An 18695-nucleotide genomic window follows, 5' to 3' on the forward strand; every position below is an offset into this window, starting at 1 on the left:
AAGGATTTTCCTCGAAATCCTGAAAGGATTTTCCTCGAAATCCTGAAAGGATTTTCCTCGAAATCCTGAAAGGATTTTCCTCGAAATCCTGAAAGAATTTTCCTCGAAATCCTGAAAGGATTTTCCTCGAAATCCTGAAAGGATTTTCCTCGAAATCCTGAAAGGATTTTCCTCAAAATCCTGAAAGGATATTCCTCGAAATCCTGAAAGGATTTTCCTCGAAATCCTGAAAGGATTTTCCTCGAAATCCTGAAAGGATTTTCCTCGAAATCCTGAAAGGATTTTCCTCGAAATCCTGAAAGGATTTTCCTCGAAATCCTGAAAGGATTTTCCTCGAAATCCTGAAAGGATTTTCCTCGAAATCCTGAAAGGATTTTCCTCGAAATCCTGAAAGGATTTTCCTCGAAATCCTGAAAGGATTTTCCTCGAAATCCTGAAAGGATTTTCCTCGAAATCCTGAAAGGATTTTCCTCGAAATCCTGAAAGGATTTTCCTCGAAATCCTGAAAGGATTTTCCTCGAAATCCTGAAAGGATTTTCCTCGAAATCCTGAAAGGATTTTCCTCGAAATCCTGAAAGGATTTTCCTCGAAATCCTGAAAGGATTTTCCTCGAAATCCTGAAAGGATTTTCCTCGAAATCCTGAAAGGATTTTCCTCGAAATCCTGAAAGGATTTTCCTCGAAATCCTGAAAGGATTTTCCTCGAAATCCTGAAAGGATTTTCCTCGAAATCCTGAAAGGATTTTCCTCGAAATCCTGAAAGGATTTTCCTCGAAATCCTGAAAGGATTTTCCTCGAAATCCTGAAAGGATTTTCCTCGAAATTCTGAAAGGATTTTCCTCGAAATTCTGAAAGGATTTTCCTCGAAATCCTGAAAGGATTTTCCTCGAAATCCTGAAAGGATTTTCCTCGAAATTCTGAAAGGATTTTCCTCGAAATCCTGAAAGGATTTTCCTCGAAATCCTGAAAGGATTTTCCTCGAAATCCTGAAAGGATTTTCCTCGAAATCCTGAAAGGATTTTCCTCGAATCCTGAAAGGATTTTCCTCGAAATCCTGAAAGGATTTTCCTCGAAATCCTGAAAGGATTTTCCTCGAAATCCTGAAAGGATTTTCCTCGAAATCCTGAAAGGATTTTCCTCGAAATCCTGAAAGGATTTTCCTCGAAATCCTGAAAGGATTTTCCTCGAAATCCTGAAAGGATTTTCCTCGAAATCCTGAAAGGATTTTCCTCGAAATCCTGAAAGGATTTTCCTCGAAATCCTGAAAGGATTTTCCTCGAAATCCTGAAAGGATTTTCCTCGAAATCCTGAAAGGATTTTCCTCGAAATCCTGAAAGGATTTTCCTCGAAATCCTGAAAGGATTTTCCTCGAAATTCTGAAAGGATTTTCCTCGAAATTCTGAAAGGATTTTCCTCGAAATCCTGAAAGGATTTTCCTCGAAATCCTGAAAGGATTTTCCTCGAAATTCTGAAAGGATTTTCCTCGAAATCCTGAAAGGATTTTCCTCGAAATCCTGAAAGGATTTTCCTCGAAATCCTGAAAGGATTTTCCTCGAATCCTGAAAGGATTTTCCTCGAAATCCTGAAAGGATTTTCCTCGAAATCCTGAAAGGATTTTCCTCGAAATCCTGAAAGGATTTCCCTCGAAAAGGATTTAATTCGAAATCCTCAAAGGATTTCCCTCGAAATCCTCAAAGGATTTTCCTCGAAATCCTGAAAAGATTTCCCTCAAAATTCTCAAAGGTTTTCCCTCGAAATCCTGAAAGGATTTCCCTCGAAATCCTCAAAGGATTTCACTCGAAACCCTCAAAGGATTTCTCTCGAAATCCTGAAAAGAATTTCCATCGAAATCCTCAAAGGATTACCCTCTAAATCCTGAAAGGATTTCCCTCGAAATCCTCAAAGGACTTCCCTTGAAATCCTCAAAGTATTTCCCTCGAAATCCTCAAAGCATTTCCCTCGAAATCCCTAAAGGATTTCCCTCAAAATCCTCAAAGGATTTCCCTCGAAATCCTCAAAGGATTTTCCTCGAAACCCCGAAATTTTGTGGGAAATCCTCCCCTAGGATTTCGTGGGAAATCTTCGCAGGATTTCGTGGGAAATCTTCGCAGGATTTCGTGGGAAATCCTTGCAGGATTTCGTGGGAAATCCTTGCAGGATTTCGTGGGAAATCCTTGCAGGATTTCGTGGGAAATCCTTGCAGGATTTCGTGGGAAATCCTTGCAGGATTTCGTGGGAAATCCTTGCAGGATTTCGTGGGAAATCCTTGCAGGATTTCGTGGGAAATCCTTGCAGGATTTCGTGGGAAATCCTTGCAGGATTTCGAGGGAAATCCTTGCAGGATTTCGAGGGAAATCCTTGCAGGATTTCGAGGGAAATCCTTGCAGGATTTCGAGGGAAATCCTTGCAGGATTTCGAGGGAAATCCTTGCAGGATTTCGAGGGAAATCCTTGCAGGATTTCGAGGGAAATCCTTGCAGGATTTCGAGGGAAATCCTTGCAGGATTTCGAGGGAAATCCTTGCAGGATTTCGAGGGAAATCCTTGCAGGATTTCGAGGGAAATCCTTGCAGGATTTCGAGGGAAATCCTTGCAGGATTTCGAGGGAAATCCTTGCAGGATTTCGAGGGAAATCCTTGCAGGATTTCGAGGGAAATCCTTGCAGGATTTCGAGGGAAATCCTTGCAGGATTTCGAGGGAAATCCTTGCAGGATTTCGAGGGAAATCCTTGCAGGATTTCGAGGGAAATCCTTGCAGGATTTCGAGGGAAATCCTTGCAGGATTTCGAGGGAAATCCTTGCAGGATTTCGAGGGAAATCCTTGCAGGATTTCGAGGGAAATCCTTGCAGGATTTCGAGGGAAATCCTTGCAGGATTTCGAGGGAAATCCTTGCAGGATTTCGAGGGAAATCCTTGCAGGATTTCGAGGGAAATCCATGCAGGATTTCGAGGGAAATCCTTGCAGAATTTCGAGGGAAATCCTTGCAGGATTTCGAGGGAAATCCTTGCAGGATTTCGAGGGAAATCCTTGCAGGATTTCGAGGGAAATCCTTGCAGGATTTCGAGGGAAATCCTTGCAGGATTTCGAGGGAAATCCTTGCAGGATTTCGAGGGAAATCCTTGCAGGATTTCGAGGGAAATCCTTGCAGGATTTCGAGGGAAATCCTTGCAGGATTTCGAGGGAAATCCTTGCAGGATTTCGAGGGAAATCCTTGCAGGATTTCGAGGGAAATCCTTGCAAGATTTCGAGGGAAATCCTTGCAGGATTTCGAGGGAAATCCTTGCAGGATTTCGAGGGAAATCCTTGCAGGATTTCGAGGGAAATCCTTGCAGGATTTCGAGGGAAATCCTTGCAGGATTTCGAGGGAAATCCTTGCAGGATTTCGAGGGAAATCCTTGCAGGATTTCGAGGGAAATCCTTGCAGGATTTCGGGGGAAATCCTTGCGGGATTTCGAGGGAAATCCTTGCAGGATTTCGAGGGAAATCCTTGCAGGATTTCGAGGGAAATCCTTGCAGGATTTCGAGGGAAATCCTTGCAGGATTTCGAGGGAAATCCTTGCAGGATTTCGAGGGAAATCCTTGCAGGATTTCGAGGGAAATCCTTGCAGGATTTCGAGGGAAATCCTTGCAGGATTTCGAGGGAAATCCTTGCAGGATTTCGAGGGAAATCCTTGCAGGATTTCGAGGGAAATCCTTGCAGGATTTCGAGGGAAATCCTTGCAGGATTTCGAGGGAAATCCTTGCGGGATTTCGAGGGAAATCCTTGCAGGATTTCGAGGGAAATCCTTGCAGGATTTCGAGGGAAATCCTTGCAGGATTTCGAGGGAAATCCTTGCAGGATTTCGAGGGAAATCCTTGCAGGATTTCGAGGGAAATCCTTGCAGGATTTCGAGGGAAATCCTTGCAGGATTTCGAGGGAAATCCTTGCAGGATTTCGAGGGAAACCCTTGCAGGATTTCGAGGGAAACCCTTGCCGGATTTCGAGGGAAACCCTTGCCGGATTTCGAGGGAAATCCTTGCAGGATTTCGAGGGAAATCCTTGCAGGATTTCGAGGGAAATCCTTGCAGGATTTCGAGGGAAATCCTTGCAGGATTTCGAGGGAAATCCTTGCAGGATTTCGAGGGAAATCCTTGCAGGATTTCGAGGGAAATCCTTGCAGGATTTCGAGGGAAATCCTTGCAGGATTTCGAGGGAAATCCTTGCAGGATTTCGAGGGAAATCCTTGCAGGATTTCGAGGGAAATCCTTGCAGGATTTCGAGGGAAATCCTTGCAGGATTTCGAGGGAAATCCTTGCAGGATTTCGAGGGAAATCCTTGCAGGATTTCGAGGGAAATCCTTGCAGGATTTCGAGGGAAATCCTCGCAGGATTTCGAGGGAAATCCTTGCAGGATTTCGAGGGAAATCCTCGCAGGATTTCGAGGGAAATCCTTGCAGGATTTCGAGGGAAATCCTTGCAGGATTTCGAGGGAAATCCTTGCAGGATTTCGAGGGAAATCCTTGCAGGATTTCGAGGGAAATCCTTGCAGGATTTCGAGGGAAATCCTTGCAGGATTTCGAGGGAAATCCTTGCAGGATTTCGAGGGAAATCCTTGCAGGATTTCGAGGGAAATCCTTGCAGGATTTCGAGGGAAATCCTTGCATTATTTCGAGGGAAATCCTTGCAGGATTTTGAGGGAAATCCTTCCAGGATTTCGGGGGAAATTCTTCCAGGATTTCGTAGGAAATCCTACCAGGATTTCGTGGGAAATCCTTCCAGGATGTCGTAGGAAATCCTTCCAGGATTTCGTGGGAAATCCTTCCAGGATTTAGTGGAAATTCCTTCAGATTTACTTAGTCAGGATTAGCCCTGAATCTTCCTCTCAATAAATGTTGCAAAAAGTCAATGAATATCACATTTATTAATTATTTTATTTGCTAATTTGTACTCAAATGGGATTGAAAATCAATAATTCAAATTACATGATTACATTCCCATCACCATTTGATTGAATGGCAACCTTCATCCCCACTCTTCTCGTTAATATTTTATCGCCAGTTTTCCCGTATAACCATTCAACCATTGCATTGTTGCATGTCACACAGCTTACAATCGAAATTACATTAGGCGTTTTAATTTGCTTCGAAACTACCTGGCGGAAATCCATCGTCCATTACATATTTATCTAATCGAACCAATCATATTCAGTCACCTTGCGTTCACCTGCCCCCATCACTAACACACATTGGGTCCCGGGTGAAATGTGAAAATTGATTGATCGACACAGACTAACGTTTTCCCCCCTTTTTCCGATTGTTATCTCTATCTCATCTCATTTGCAGCCATTCATGGGAGGTCCTCGGTACCCGCCTGGTCCCCGGCCCGGAGTCCGAATGCCGCAAGGAATTGGAAACGATTTCAATGGTGTAAGTTGGTCTGAATTATGTTCTAATCAGTCTTTACTAAGTGAACCGTCAACCTAATTTGACAACTTCTTCTCTTCTTCGCCGTTTTAGCCCCCCGGACAACCCATGATGCCAAATAGTATGGATCCCACGCGGCAAGGTGAGTGTTCCGGAGAGGTGCGCAGCTTCGTAGTTGCCCCTTCCTAATTTTTTCGCCTCCTCCTTCTCCAGTTGTTCATGATATTTAGTTTCCGAAGATTTTGAATGAAGTAATCTCTCACATCCACCACCACCACTCCCCTTCTAATGCCTTTTTGTAAAGCGAGTACTGTACAACTAGATGATTTGATTTTCTATTTTGATTTTCCGTTTCTTAACTTTGAGTTCTATTACTTGGCACAAGTTCTTTCGAAGCCCTGCCCCCCAGTTTTGTCAAAATTTCGCTCAAACACTAACCCGTCACCATCGTAAAATCCTCCACTAAGTACTCTTCAGTTTTTGAAATGAAATAACCCCTGCGAAGTAGTGTAGAATAACGATTTACCAGACTCTCTTTGTCTCTCTCACTGCCAAAAGAGAGGTTTTTTTGAGTGGCATTATCTCATGAGTTCCATTAGGTTGGTTTGATTTCGAAGTAACTTTTTCATCAAAATCATCTGACTTTCTGATTTGCAGTAGCTATAATAACAAATTGATTTAACTTACTTAACAATTGCATTAATTTAGATTATATTTTTCTTTTTTCTATACATTTATTTTTATTGATTTGAATTTGATTTTTTTTATTAGAATAACTCAAATTTGTTGTAAAACATTTTATCGAATTGATCTTTAAAAATTCAAGCAGCTGATCACTGTTGTTTTAGGCAACTATTTTTAATATCCAAATCTTAGTTTTTTGTTCAGTGTCTCTCACGATTCACGACCCTCTCCCTCTCTTCTGCAAGGGTACATTTCTTGAAACAAATGTCAAAATTCAGTGTTTGATCATAACAACAAAAACGAACAAAATCGGAAGTCCTCCCTGAATATTCACCTCCCCGTTCCAAAAAGCAAGAATGAAAAGACAGTCGAGCAAGAGTTTTCCCTTTTAGATCCAAGACGAAAACCCATCAATATATAAATATTCTCTTTTTCTGTTCTTTGTTCTCTGTTCAGGTGAAGCTGGAGACTTTGTAGCATGGCAAGGTAGGCAAATTAATGTCGCGCTTGTCTGCTACTCAATTCCTTTTACATACACACTGTTCCTCTCTCACTCTCTCTCTCTCTGTTTCTCTCTGTCTTGTCCTTTTATAATCTGTTTTAAGTCGATTTATGTTTTCTGTTACATTTATTGTTTGGTTTTCTGTGTTAATTTGGTTTTTTTGTTTTGTATTATCTTTGTTGAAATTTCTCGAAAGATTTTTTGGGTTCCTCTTTAATGTACAAATGCAGTGTTGTTCATTGTTCTCTGACGTTCTGACAGTTTTCACCCATTGTTTGATTACTCTGAGTTGCTTCCTTGCTTTTGTTCTGATTCCATCCATGGTGTACTAACAAACCTAGATAAGTAATGTATACATGTTTGAATGATGATAAAATTACGGAATGGTTGTGTTCGGTGTTCACATAGTAAAAACGAGTCAAATTAGATTCTTTAAATTCTAAGATAATCCTTCAAAGAATCCGAGGTGCATCCTTCCAGGATTTTTAGAAAATTCCTCCACCGATTTCGAGAAACATCCCTGAAACATTTCGAGGACAGTCCTTCAGAAATTTTGACGAAAGTCTTTCAAAGAATTAGGAATAAGTCCTTCAAGGGATTTGAGAGAAACCCTTCAAGAATTACTTCGGAAATTCTCCAAAGATATCGAAAAAAAATCCTCTAAGGATTTCAGAGGAAATCCTCCAAGGATTTCGGAGGAAATCCTCCAAGGATTTTGGAGGAAATCCTCCAAGAATTTCGGAGGAAATCCTCCAAGGATTTCGGAGGAAATCCTCCAAGGATTTCGGAGGAAATCCTCCAAGGATTTCGGAGGAAATGCTCCAAGGATTTCGGAGGAAATCCTCCAAGGATTTCGGAGGAAATCCTCCAAGGATTTCGGAGGAAATCCTCCAAGGATTTCGGAGGAAATCCTCCAAGGATTTCGGAGGAAATCCTCCAAGGATTTCGGAGGAAATCCTCCAAGGATTTCGGAGGAAATCCTCCAAGGATTTCGGAGGAAATCCTCCAAGGATTTCGAAGGAAATCCTCATAGGATTTCGGAGGAAATCCTCCAAGGATTTCGGAGGAAATCCTCCAAGGATTTCGGAGGAAATCCTCCAAGGATTTCGGAGGAAATCCTCCAAGGATTTCGGAGGAAATCCTCCAAGTATTTCGGAGGAAATCCTCCAAGGATTTCGGAGGAAATCCTCCAAGGATTTCGGAGGAAATCCTCCAAGGATTTCGGAGGAAATCCTCCAAGGATTTCGGAGGAAATCCTCCAAGGATTTCGGAGGAAATCCTCCAAGGATTTCGGAGGAAATACTCCAAGGATTTCGGAGGAAATCCTCCAAGGATTTCGGAGGAAATCCTCCAAGGATTTCGGAGGAAATCCTCCGAGGATTTCGGAGGAAATCCTCCAAGGATTTCGGAGGAAATCCTCCAAGGATTTCGGAGGAAATCCTCCAAGGATTTCGGAGGAAATCCTCCAAGGATTTCGGAGGAAATCCTCCAAGGATTTCGGAGGAAATCCTCCAAGGATTTCGGAGGAAATCCTCCAAGGATTTCGGAGGAAATCCTCCAAGGATTTCGGAGGAAATCCTCCAAGGATTTCGGAGGAAATCCTCCAAGGATTTCGGAGGAAATCCTCCAAGGATTTCGAAGGAAATCCTCCAAGGATTTCGGAGGTAATCCTCCAAGGATTTCGGAGGAAATCCTCCAAGGATTTCGGAGGAAATCCTCCAAGGATTTCGGAGGAAATCCTCCAAGGATTTCGGAGGAAATCCTCCAAGGATTTCGGAGGAAATCCTCCAAGGATTTCGGAGGAAATCCTCCAAGGATTTCGGAGGAAATCCTCCAAGGATTTCGGAGGAAATCCTCCAAGGATTTCGAAGGAAATCCTCCAAGGATTTCGAAGGAAATCCTCCAAGGATTTCGAAGGAAATCCTCCAAGGATTTCGAAGGAAATCCTCCAAGGATTTCGAAGGAAATCCTCCAAGGATTTCGAAGGAAATCCTCCAAGGATTTCGAAGGAAATCCTCCAAGGATTTCGAAGGAAATCCTCCAAGGATTTCGAAGGAAATCCTCCAAGGATTTCGAAGGAAATCCTCCAAGGATTTCGAAGGAAATCCTCCAAGGATTTCGAAGGAAATCCTCCAAGGATTTCGAAGGAAATCCTCCAAGGATTTCGAAGGAAATCCTCCAAGGATTTCGAAGGAAATCCTCCAAGGATTTCGAAGGAAATCCTCCAAGGATTTCGAAGGAAATCCTCCAAGGATTTCGAAGGAAATCCTCCAAGGATTTCGAAGGAAATCCTCCAAGGATTTCGAAGGAAATCCTCCAAGGATTTCGAAGGAAATCCTCCAAGGATTTCGAAGGAAATCCTCCAAGGATTTCGAAGGAAATCCTCCAAGTATTTCGAAGGAAATCCTCCAAGGATTTCGAAGGAAATCCTCCAAGGATTTCGAAGGAAATCCTCCAAGGATTTCGAAGGAAATCCTCCAAGGATTTCGAAGGAAATCCTCCAAGGATTTCGAAGGAAATCCTCCAAGGATTTCGAAGGAAATCCTCCAAGGATTTCGAAGGAAATCCTCCAAGGATTTCGAAGGAAATCCTCCAAGGATTTCGAAGGAAATCCTCCAAGGATTTCGAAGGAAATCCTCCAAGGATTTCGAAGGAAATCCTCCAAGGATTTCGAAGGAAATCCTCCAAGGATTTCGAAGGAAATCCTCCAAGGATTTCGAAGGAAATCCTCCAAGGATTTCGAAGGAAATCCTCCAAGGATTTCGAAGGAAATCCTCCAAGGATTTCGAAGGAAATCCTCCAAGGATTTCGAAGGAAATCCTCCAAGGATTTCGAAGGAAATCCTCCAAGGATTTCGAAGGAAATCCTCCAAGGATTTCGAAGGAAATCCTCCAAGGATTTCGAAGGAAATCCTCCAAGGATTTCGAAGGAAATCCTCCAAGGATTTCGAAGGAAATCCTCCAAGGATTTCGAAGGAAATCCTCCAAGGATTTCGAAGGAAATCCTCCAAGGATTTCGAAGGAAATCCTCCAAGGATTTCGAAGGAAATCCTCCAAGGATTTCGAAGGAAATCCTCCAAGGATTTCGAAGGAAATCCTCCAAGGATTTCGAAGGAAATCCTCAAAGGATTTCGAAGGAAATCCTCCAAGGATTTCGAAGGAAATCCTCCAAGGATTTCGAAGGAAATCCTCCAAGGATTTCGAAGGAAATCCACCAAGGATATCGAAGGAAATCCTCCGAGGATTTCGGAGGAAATCCTCCGAGGATTTCGGAGGAAATCCTCCGAGGATTTCGAAGGAAATCATCCAAGGATTTCGAAGGAAATCCTCCAAGGATTTCGAAGGAAATCCTCCAAGGATTTCGAAGGAAATCCTCCAAGGATTTCGAAGGAAATCCTCCAAGGATTTCGAAGGAAATCCTCCAAAGATTTCGAGGGTAATCCTCCAAGAATTTCGGGGGAAATCCTCCAAGAATTTCGAAGGAAATCCTCCAAGGATTCCGAAGGAAATCCTCCAAGGATTTCGAGGGAAATCCTTCAAGGATTTGGAGGGAAATCCTTCAAGGATTTCGAGGGAAATCCTCCAAAGACTTCGAGGGACATCCCCCAAGGATTTCGAGGGAAATCCTCCAAGGATTTCGAGGGAAATCCTCCAAGGATTTCGAGGGAAACTCTCCAAGAATTTCAAAGGAAATCCTCCAAGGATTTCGAGGGAAATCCTCCAAGGATTTCGGGGAAAATTTTCCCGGATTTCGAGGGAAATCCTTTCAAAATTTCGAAAATCCCTAGATAGTCTCGAGGAAAATCCATCGAAGATTTCGAGGAAAACCTTTCTAGGGTTTGGAGGATAATCTTTTATGGATTTTAAGGGAAATTCTAAAAGGATTTTGAGGGAAATCTCATCAGGATTCTTCACTCAAAATTCTTCAAGATTATAAGGGAAATCCCTCTGAAAATTGGCTGGAAATTATTCCAGGACTTCGTGGAAATCAACCCAGAATACCGAAGGAAACCTCCATAATTTAGAAGAGAATCCTTTTACGATTCAGATAGGGATCATTTACGAATTTCGAAGAAAATCCTTCCAGATTTTTAAGAAAACCTTCTGGCAATCCTGGGATTTCAAAGAAATACCCTCAGAGTTTGAAAGAGGCCTCTGGTGTTTACTATTTTATAAATTATTTATTGCTATGTGAATACTTTGGAACACAACCATATTGTATAAAACATTTTGTAAAATTTCATTACTCCTAACATTGTCCCTTACAAAATATATACATTTGTCCGTTTCGTTCCTGTAAATTGTGTTTCCATCGCCCTTTTAATAGCGACTTTGAGTGTGAATATTTTTTTTCTGATTTGTTTTCAACGAATTCGTTTCCTTCATGTGCAATCAAGTGTTAACAGTATTCTTGACTATTTTATAACTGTTTTGAATCGAAATTAATTTGAGTATATGATTTTTTTTAATATTTTAAGTGCAAAGAAAATATTTGTGAGTTAAGCTCAAGTTTGTGTAAATCATTTGAATTTATTTATTCCATTTATTGTTGATTTGATACTGATAGCAAATATATTCTTAAGGTGATATGTTGTGGAAAATGAAATAAACCCAGCATTTGGCAGTCCTCCGAAAGATACAAAACCCACAAGGAGTATGAATATATGTCATACATAACTAGTACCGACTCAAATGTTATCAGCTCTTGTCAGCAGTAAAAAGTGGAAAAAGCTTCTGTACTGATTTCTGTTCATTGAATTGGTCCAAATTTTGATTGTTCCATCAAATAGATTTACAATATGTTGCTAGCAAAGTTTGTGAAATAATGTTTTAAAGTCGCAATTTCCTCTTTCTTTTTCAAAAAAAATCGACCTCCGGAATTTAATCATGAATCGATTCGATTGGATATGTGTTTGTGGAATAACGAAAAACCTACCCCTGGCTGTCATCGAATAATTCATCGCTATTCACTTCTTGGTTCATGCCTCATTCCACCGAAATCATCTATCATGGTGTCATCACCTCGTGCTAATAAAAAAACGGACAAATCAATTCATCCAACCTGCTGAACGCTTATTGTATCATATACAAACCTGCCTGTGTAACCTGCCACTCGCTCGCTCGCTCTATGTGTCTGCTACGTATAACAATCCTAATCGTAACCGCCGGCCGGACAAAAACCCCATTCACTAATCGTATACTTTCCCCGCTGGATGCACCACCGTAGGCCCCCCTGGAATGGGTCCGATGAATCCTAGAATGAATCCACCTCGCGGGCCCGGTATGGGTCCTATGGGCGCCGGCACGTACGGACCGGGAATGCGCGGCCCCCCTCCGAACAGCAGCCTCGGCCCCGGCGGTATGCCCCCGATGGGGATGGCCGGCGGGCGGCCCCAGTGGCAACCTAATACGTCATCGGTGAGTTGCGCACACCATCTTTCCATTGCACTTATGTAGTTAATGAATTCGATTTTATTTTAGCCAATGAACTATTCATCCTCGTCACCTGGAAACTACGGTGGTCCACCAGGGCCCAGTGGACCGCCCGGTCCCGGAACGCCCATCATGCCATCACCTCAAGATTCATCCAACTCCGGCGGCGAGAACATGTACACACCAATGAAGCCCGTAAGTAGATAAGTGTTGTTTTGATCAATTATATATCTGAAGGACCAACGAGAATTATCAGATTTTCAAAAATGTTTAAAATTGATGTTAGAGTGTTCAGTAAAAGCATTGACGCAGATAGAGGAAATATCAAAAGACACCTAAGATTCTCTTAAATAGCTCCAGAGGGTTGCAGGGAGGTTTCAGGAGGTCTCAGGGACGTTTCAAGTGGATTTCAGAGGGGATTCCCATGGAAATTGTAGTGAGTCTCAGGGATGTTTTGAAGGGTACCAGGAGGCTCGAGGGGGTGCCAGGTAGTATTAGGAGCTTTTAAGGGGGACTCAGTGTCACCTCAGGAGGTTTCAGGGGGCTCCATGGACGATTCAGAGGGTCTCAGGGGATTTCAGGTGCCTTGAAAACCCCTTGAAGCGACACATTCGGGATCTGATCATAATCACTAGATTTCCATCCTTCTCCTCAAATGACCCTGAGATCTCCTTGTATCCCCTTAAGCCTCCTCAAACGCTCCTGAGGTCCTTGGATTTTTTATGAAATCCTCTGAGACCTTTCGAAACGTCCCAGAGACCCCTGGAGCGCCTAGAGACGACCCAGAAACATCCTTAAACGCCCCAAGAAAAGTCCGTGCGCAGAAGTAGCGCCAAGGGAGGGGTTTTTACCAATTTTGGCAAAAGGCGGAGGGGCGCCTAGTGTATGAAGCGTCCATCGCCTCTATCCATCGCTTCCTAGAACGCTTTCGCCACCCCTTCCAATACTGATCCCAAGTAACAAAATTAATTTTATAATGCTTTTGAAGTATTCTTCAACACCTGTTCTTTAAAACCATGCATAAACCAAATTGCTCTGCAACTCTCAACTCAACCATAAACCCGCCATAAGACCAAAGAGGCCCATCCTAAGATGCTCTTGGAGAGTTGTTTTTAAATTTCTCTTAAAACTTGTGCTTCCCAAGTTGTCCTCAAGGCGAATTGCTCTCTCCTTGTAGAATTCTTCAAGTGCACGATAAAACGATGATAAATTTGTCAGTGTTGTTGCTGATGCAGCTTTTATGTCGACAGAAAAGTTTGGTGAATTAAATTGAAATTAAAAACACAATGAAAATGACACATTATTGTAATCGGGATTAATTCATTACACAAATTGAAAATATTTCCGTGGTGTAACAAGGATGCCAAATGCCAAGCGAAATTCATCGTATATATGTTGCAAGATACTTCCGAAAATTGCAACGCGCTTCCATTATAACGCACTAATAAAATATTTAAAAATATTATTCCTGGTCATGCGAACATTGCTCATGAGTTTTCTCAACATGGCTTCCATTGAAATCTAGGCCGGTGGTCGGTCCATCATCGATGGTTTTAATCAACATCACCATAAGATCGTCTTAAATTTCTTTCAACTCATGCCAGAGCTAAAAGCATAACTCAAGAATACTAGGATTTATAACGTTCTCAATGTAGCCTGGTTGGCCTCCATCCAGAACGCCTTAAATTTATTTCATTTATGCAAGGGTAAGAAGTATTACTCAAGAGTACTCAGGTTTATAACGTTCTTGATATAGGTTTATGCAAACTCCGCCAAGAACGTTATAAAACATGTACGCCAAATTGTAAACAAACAATAAATTATCGCACCGCGGTGGATTTTGTGAATCTCGTCCGATGAATTTATTTATTAGCCCGGTACCGTTGCCAACCAGGCAGACCTTTTTCGATAACCGGCCTTGATGCGGTGCAGTGCCTCATCCTCCGGTCAGCACTTCCAACAGGTAAGTAGTTGTTGATTTTGAAGATCGATGATTGGAACCCCGATTGCACGGGAAACGACGTCCTAGATGACCATACCCACCTCATTTCGAATGCTGCAACCGGAGGAACTTGGCACTGCACCGCGTTGCGGTTGGGTTTCCGGGTAGGTGTTCTTGATTGGTAGCAATAATGGAACGATGAGAATCAAAATCTGATGCCTGAGTTTTTTCTTGTATTTTTCATGTACCAAACTGTTCTTATGCGAGAACAGTTACTCTTGATCAAGAACGGATGATTGAAGATAACTACAAGAACCTTATAAAACTGAAAATAAGTTCAACAGTTCTTGTTGTGTTTATGGTTTTATGAACTGAACCTCAAGTATTCTTGGAGGTGTTTTTAAAACCACATATTGACGAAGAATAGTTGTGCTCAGCTGAGACTCCGATAAGATCAACTAGAATATGCAATGTTCCGATAAAACTATCATAAAAACAAATAAAACCAAATATAATTAAGATTGTTACTTGGGATATGCTTTCTTTTCTACATTTTACTCTATCGAATTCGTTTCGGCCAACGCTATGCTTCACTCGATCCGTTGCTTCCGGGGTTGTTGAATGCTTTCCTATAGAACTTCGATTAAATCGGTATCCGGTCGTTTGGTCGAATTCCGTTTGGCCGAACACCATTTGGCCATTCGGCTCAAGGGATTCCACTTCCCCACCACCAATAATTCCGGCAATCGATGCTGACCGTGGGAACCTCTTAAAACCCTGAGATTTCTTGATACTCCTCTGATGATCCTCTGGAATTTCCCTGGAACCCACTGAGACCCCTTGAATTGTCCATGAGGCCCCCTGGAGCCCCCCCCCCCCCACTGGTACCCCCTGAAGAGCCTCTTGAAGCATCCCTAGAACCTCCTGAGGCGCCCCTGCCACTCTCTTAAATGCCCTGAGACCTTCTCGTACCCCCTGTAACATCCTGAGAACCCCTGGAAACGCCCCTGGAATCACCTGCAAACCCCTGAAACTCCCTAAAATGCAGCTTAAATCCCTCGAAACGTCCCGTTTTCCTCTGGAACCCCTAGAGCATTTGAAAGTGCTCCCCCTTGAAGGTTTCTGTAAACTCCCTGAGATCTCCTGGTACCTCTGAAACGCCTCTTCTGCATCCCCCTTTTGCTCTTTTCTACCCGGGTAGAGAAGAAAAACACAATAATAGCATATTTTGATATTGAGATCAAAATGTGATATTGGTTTGATTGATATAGGAGATAAAAGATCGAAAAATAATATCTAAGATTTACTTCTGGAACATCATCACCAGATCATATTTAGATCTTGTTAGATCTAACCAATACCAGCGAGCTATTCGTTTGATCTTGAAATATCAAATTTTGATATTATTCAGATGTTCCGGGAACATTTTTCGGATATTATTTTCAGATATTTTATCTCTTATGTCAATCAAGCCAACATTACGCTTTGATCGTCAGTACTTAACTTCCACCCGGGTATAAATGCCCCCTGGCCGCCGATGCCATAGTACTGGACTAACATTTGAAAAGGGTGAAACAACCATTGTGGATTCTCGCTTCTCGAGGTCCTTCTGAGTGTATTTTTCATTATTCTTCAAGATATGTTTTCTTGGGTTTCTACAGAAGTTCTTCTTATGATTCCTTAAGGAGTTCGTTCATATATTTCTCATAGAGACTTATCCGGATAGCTAGCAGTAGTTCATGTTGGCATTCCTCCTGGTGTGTCTTCTGGAAGTTCTTGAGAAATCCTTTCCAAATGTAATATCAATTCCATTGAAAAGTCCTACCGAGATTTTTAGGTGGTTATTTTTGGATTTTTTCCCTTACTTTCTTCCTTAGGGTTTCTGGTGAAATTTCCTTATAACTCTATCTAAGACACCTTAAGATTTATTTTATTATTTTTTTATCTGTATTAACGAGATTTTTAGCCGTGGGATAGTTCATCTCGGGACCCACGCTTTACTTCCCTTCCGAAGAAAGAATTCACATCTTGAGAGTTTGTCGGGAATGGGATTCGATCCCAGGTCCTCGGTGTGTTAGTCACGTGCTTCAACCTTCATACCAGTTCCGCTCCACCTTAAGAAATTCTTTCTGAGACTTCTACTGAAGGTCCAACTGGGATTTCTCCTGGATTTTTTTTCTTGAATTCCTCCAGTTGCTTCTTCAGGCATTTCTTCTAGATTTTATTCTGGGATTTTTTAATAAATTCTTTCTGAGATTCTCCCAGACACTTTTATGACCCCCGTGCTTCTATTGATATTTCCTCAGAAGGTCTTACTGAGAATCTACAAGGTAGGCCATCCGAAAAAAAAATCGATGTTCGAAAAGTCCAGGTGCTTAACCCTCAAATGAAAGATATGTATATTTGAAGCATTTTTGAAGTACATTTCGATTGTTTCAAGGTTTCGCCGGGGTAATTTTTGAAAAATAACCCTTTTCATGAAAATCCTCAAAAAATCATGTTTTTGTAATATTTTTTCTAATATTTAAGTATTTTTCTATGAAACCTTCTTGAATGGCTTAAGTTTTGGAAATATTGAGCTTATATTGACGACAGAACCTCTTTTGTGCTTATAAGTGGTCTATTTTTGAGCATTTGTTTTATTAAAATTTGCCAACCAAATACATGTTCTATTTTTTTTATATTCAACCATGAATCTTATCTGATTCATATGCGTTATTTCCCTTAAAAAGAAGAGAATCTTGTTTATAAGCTGAGTTATTAAAATTGATTTTGTTTTTAGAATTTTCATAAAAAAGGATAATTTTTCAAAAATTGGCATGTAGGTTTCTTTAAATGTCTTTTTTTTTAGAAAATTGCTTCATATATGCATATATTTCATTTTAGGGATGAGAAACATGAATTTTCAAACATCGTTTTTTTTTTGGGACAGCCTACAAGAGCTTTTTCGATTTTTCTTCTCGACATACTTCTGTTTATTCTCATAGAGTGTTTGACTTTCTTCTAGTTATTCTCATAAATTCCTCCAAGTATTCTATAAGGCAGTCCACAATAGATAAATAAACTGGTCGCAGTGGAAAATATATCTAGCAGGAAAAAAATCTATAAGGCAACTCTTGCTGATAATCAAAGATTGCTCAGAGGGATACTCTTGAGATTCCTTAGAGGCCCTTAGGATGCTTTTTTTAGGATTTCTTCAAGAAATTCTCCAGATATTACTCCTGGAATTACCCAAGGAATGCCTCCGGGATTTCTTCAGGGGATATTTCTACGATTTTTCAGGAATTCCATCTCAGATTGGACTTTCTTGTTGTATTCGCCCTGTGTTTTATTCGAAGATTTTCGTTCTAGGAGCTCGTTAAAAAGACCGTTATAATAACCTTCATGGAGGTCTTTCCAGGGTTTATCTTCAACTTTTTTCTAGCATTTCTTCAGAAATTCCTTCTGAGTTTCCTTAAAAAAATATCTTATGTTCAGAAAGTTTCTTTTGATATTTCCCATAGAGCTACTTCTGGGATTTCTTCTGGAGATCTTTCTGATTTTATTTTCAGGATTTGCTTGTGCAGTTCTGCCAGAAATTTTCTCAGGAAAAACTCCAAAGGGCTTTCTTTGATTTCTCAGGAAATTACTTCTGGTATTCCTTCGGGTTCTGTTTTAGTAATTTATCCAGGATTGCCTTTTGTGATTCCTTCAATCTTTTTCTGAGAATGCTGCAGGAAGTCATTATAAGATTCTACAAAGAGTGTTCTTTGGAATCAAGAGATGAACCACCCTAGGGCTGAAAATCTTTATAATAAAGTAATAATAATAATAATTCTTTGGAATTTTCTCTGAATTTCCTTCTGGTATAACTCTTAGTGATTTTTTCAATAGCTTCACTTGAAATGCTTCCTTATTTTTTCTGAGATTCCTCCAGAAAGCCATTTTAAGACCGCTCAAGGAGTTCTTTCTGAGCATTCTCATTTTTTTTCAGATCTACGTTAGAGCCTCTTCTGAACTTTTTGAATGATCCTCAAGATATCTTCTTTGGGATTCCTCTCGAAGGTCATTTTGATGTTTATTCCAAGAAATTTTCATTGAACGATGTACACAAACATATAAAACATTCAAAGTGAAAATTTTTGACATTTCCCGAAGTTGAACTGAAATTTTCGGTTACTATGATGCTGCAAGGGCTGTCGGCAAATATTGTCAAAACTGCATCACCCCTCATCACAGCGTAAAAAGCTGGATTGTGAACTATCCTCTGGGATTTCCTAGAAATTAATGTTTTTCCACCTTTTTTTCTGAGATTTCTCAAGAAGGTTCATCCGAGGCTACACACTTATTTGAAAAACAAAAATACCAAAAAATGCCAAGTCTTACCTCCTAAATCAGTTGTTTTGGACTACTAGATGCTACGTTCAAAATTGTAGCAAAATCGGTTAAGCCTAAGAGGGCGCATCAACAAGCTTGAAGTTTGTATGGGAAAACTTGGCCAAATGTATGCAGAAATCTTAAATTTTCGGATTTTACCACTAGGTGGCGCTGTAAGCGTTCAATATTTAAACTCTTTGGTATTATTGTAGGTGACTATATACCGAACAACTTTATCGAAGGCCGGAAAGTGATCCGACGTCTGTGAAAAAAGTTATACCCTATCAAAGATGCCAGTTTATTTTTATCAAAAATCTGTATCAATACAGATTTTTCTGTATCGCCGTTTTTCAGGGTATAGCAGACACCGAGAGTCCTAG

The 18695-nt window shown here is 41.0% G+C and overlaps 1 protein-coding gene across 4 annotated transcripts in view; it reads left to right on the forward strand.

Annotated features, from left to right (window-relative positions):
* LOC109432289 (single-stranded DNA-binding protein 3) overlaps window positions 1–18695 on the forward strand; it is a 165555-nt gene that overhangs the window by 130604 nt on the left and 16256 nt on the right. For 3 of the 4 annotated variants that reach the window (XM_062855502.1, XM_062855501.1, XM_062855504.1), the window contains 5 exons: window positions 5319–5402; window positions 5493–5541; window positions 6540–6569; window positions 11812–12002; window positions 12066–12212. In XM_062855502.1, the coding sequence (XP_062711486.1) occupies window positions 5319–5402; window positions 5493–5541; window positions 6540–6569; window positions 11812–12002; window positions 12066–12212 (501 nt within the window). The remainder of the gene's footprint in view (window positions 1–5318; window positions 5403–5492; window positions 5542–6539; window positions 6570–11811; window positions 12003–12065; window positions 12213–18695) is intronic. The other variant, XM_062855503.1, reaches the window with a different exon arrangement.

The sequence above is a fragment of the Aedes albopictus genome, chromosome 3, assembly GCF_035046485.1.
Source record: "Aedes albopictus strain Foshan chromosome 3, AalbF5, whole genome shotgun sequence".
NCBI classification, from domain to species: Eukaryota; Metazoa; Arthropoda; class Insecta; order Diptera; family Culicidae; genus Aedes; species Aedes albopictus.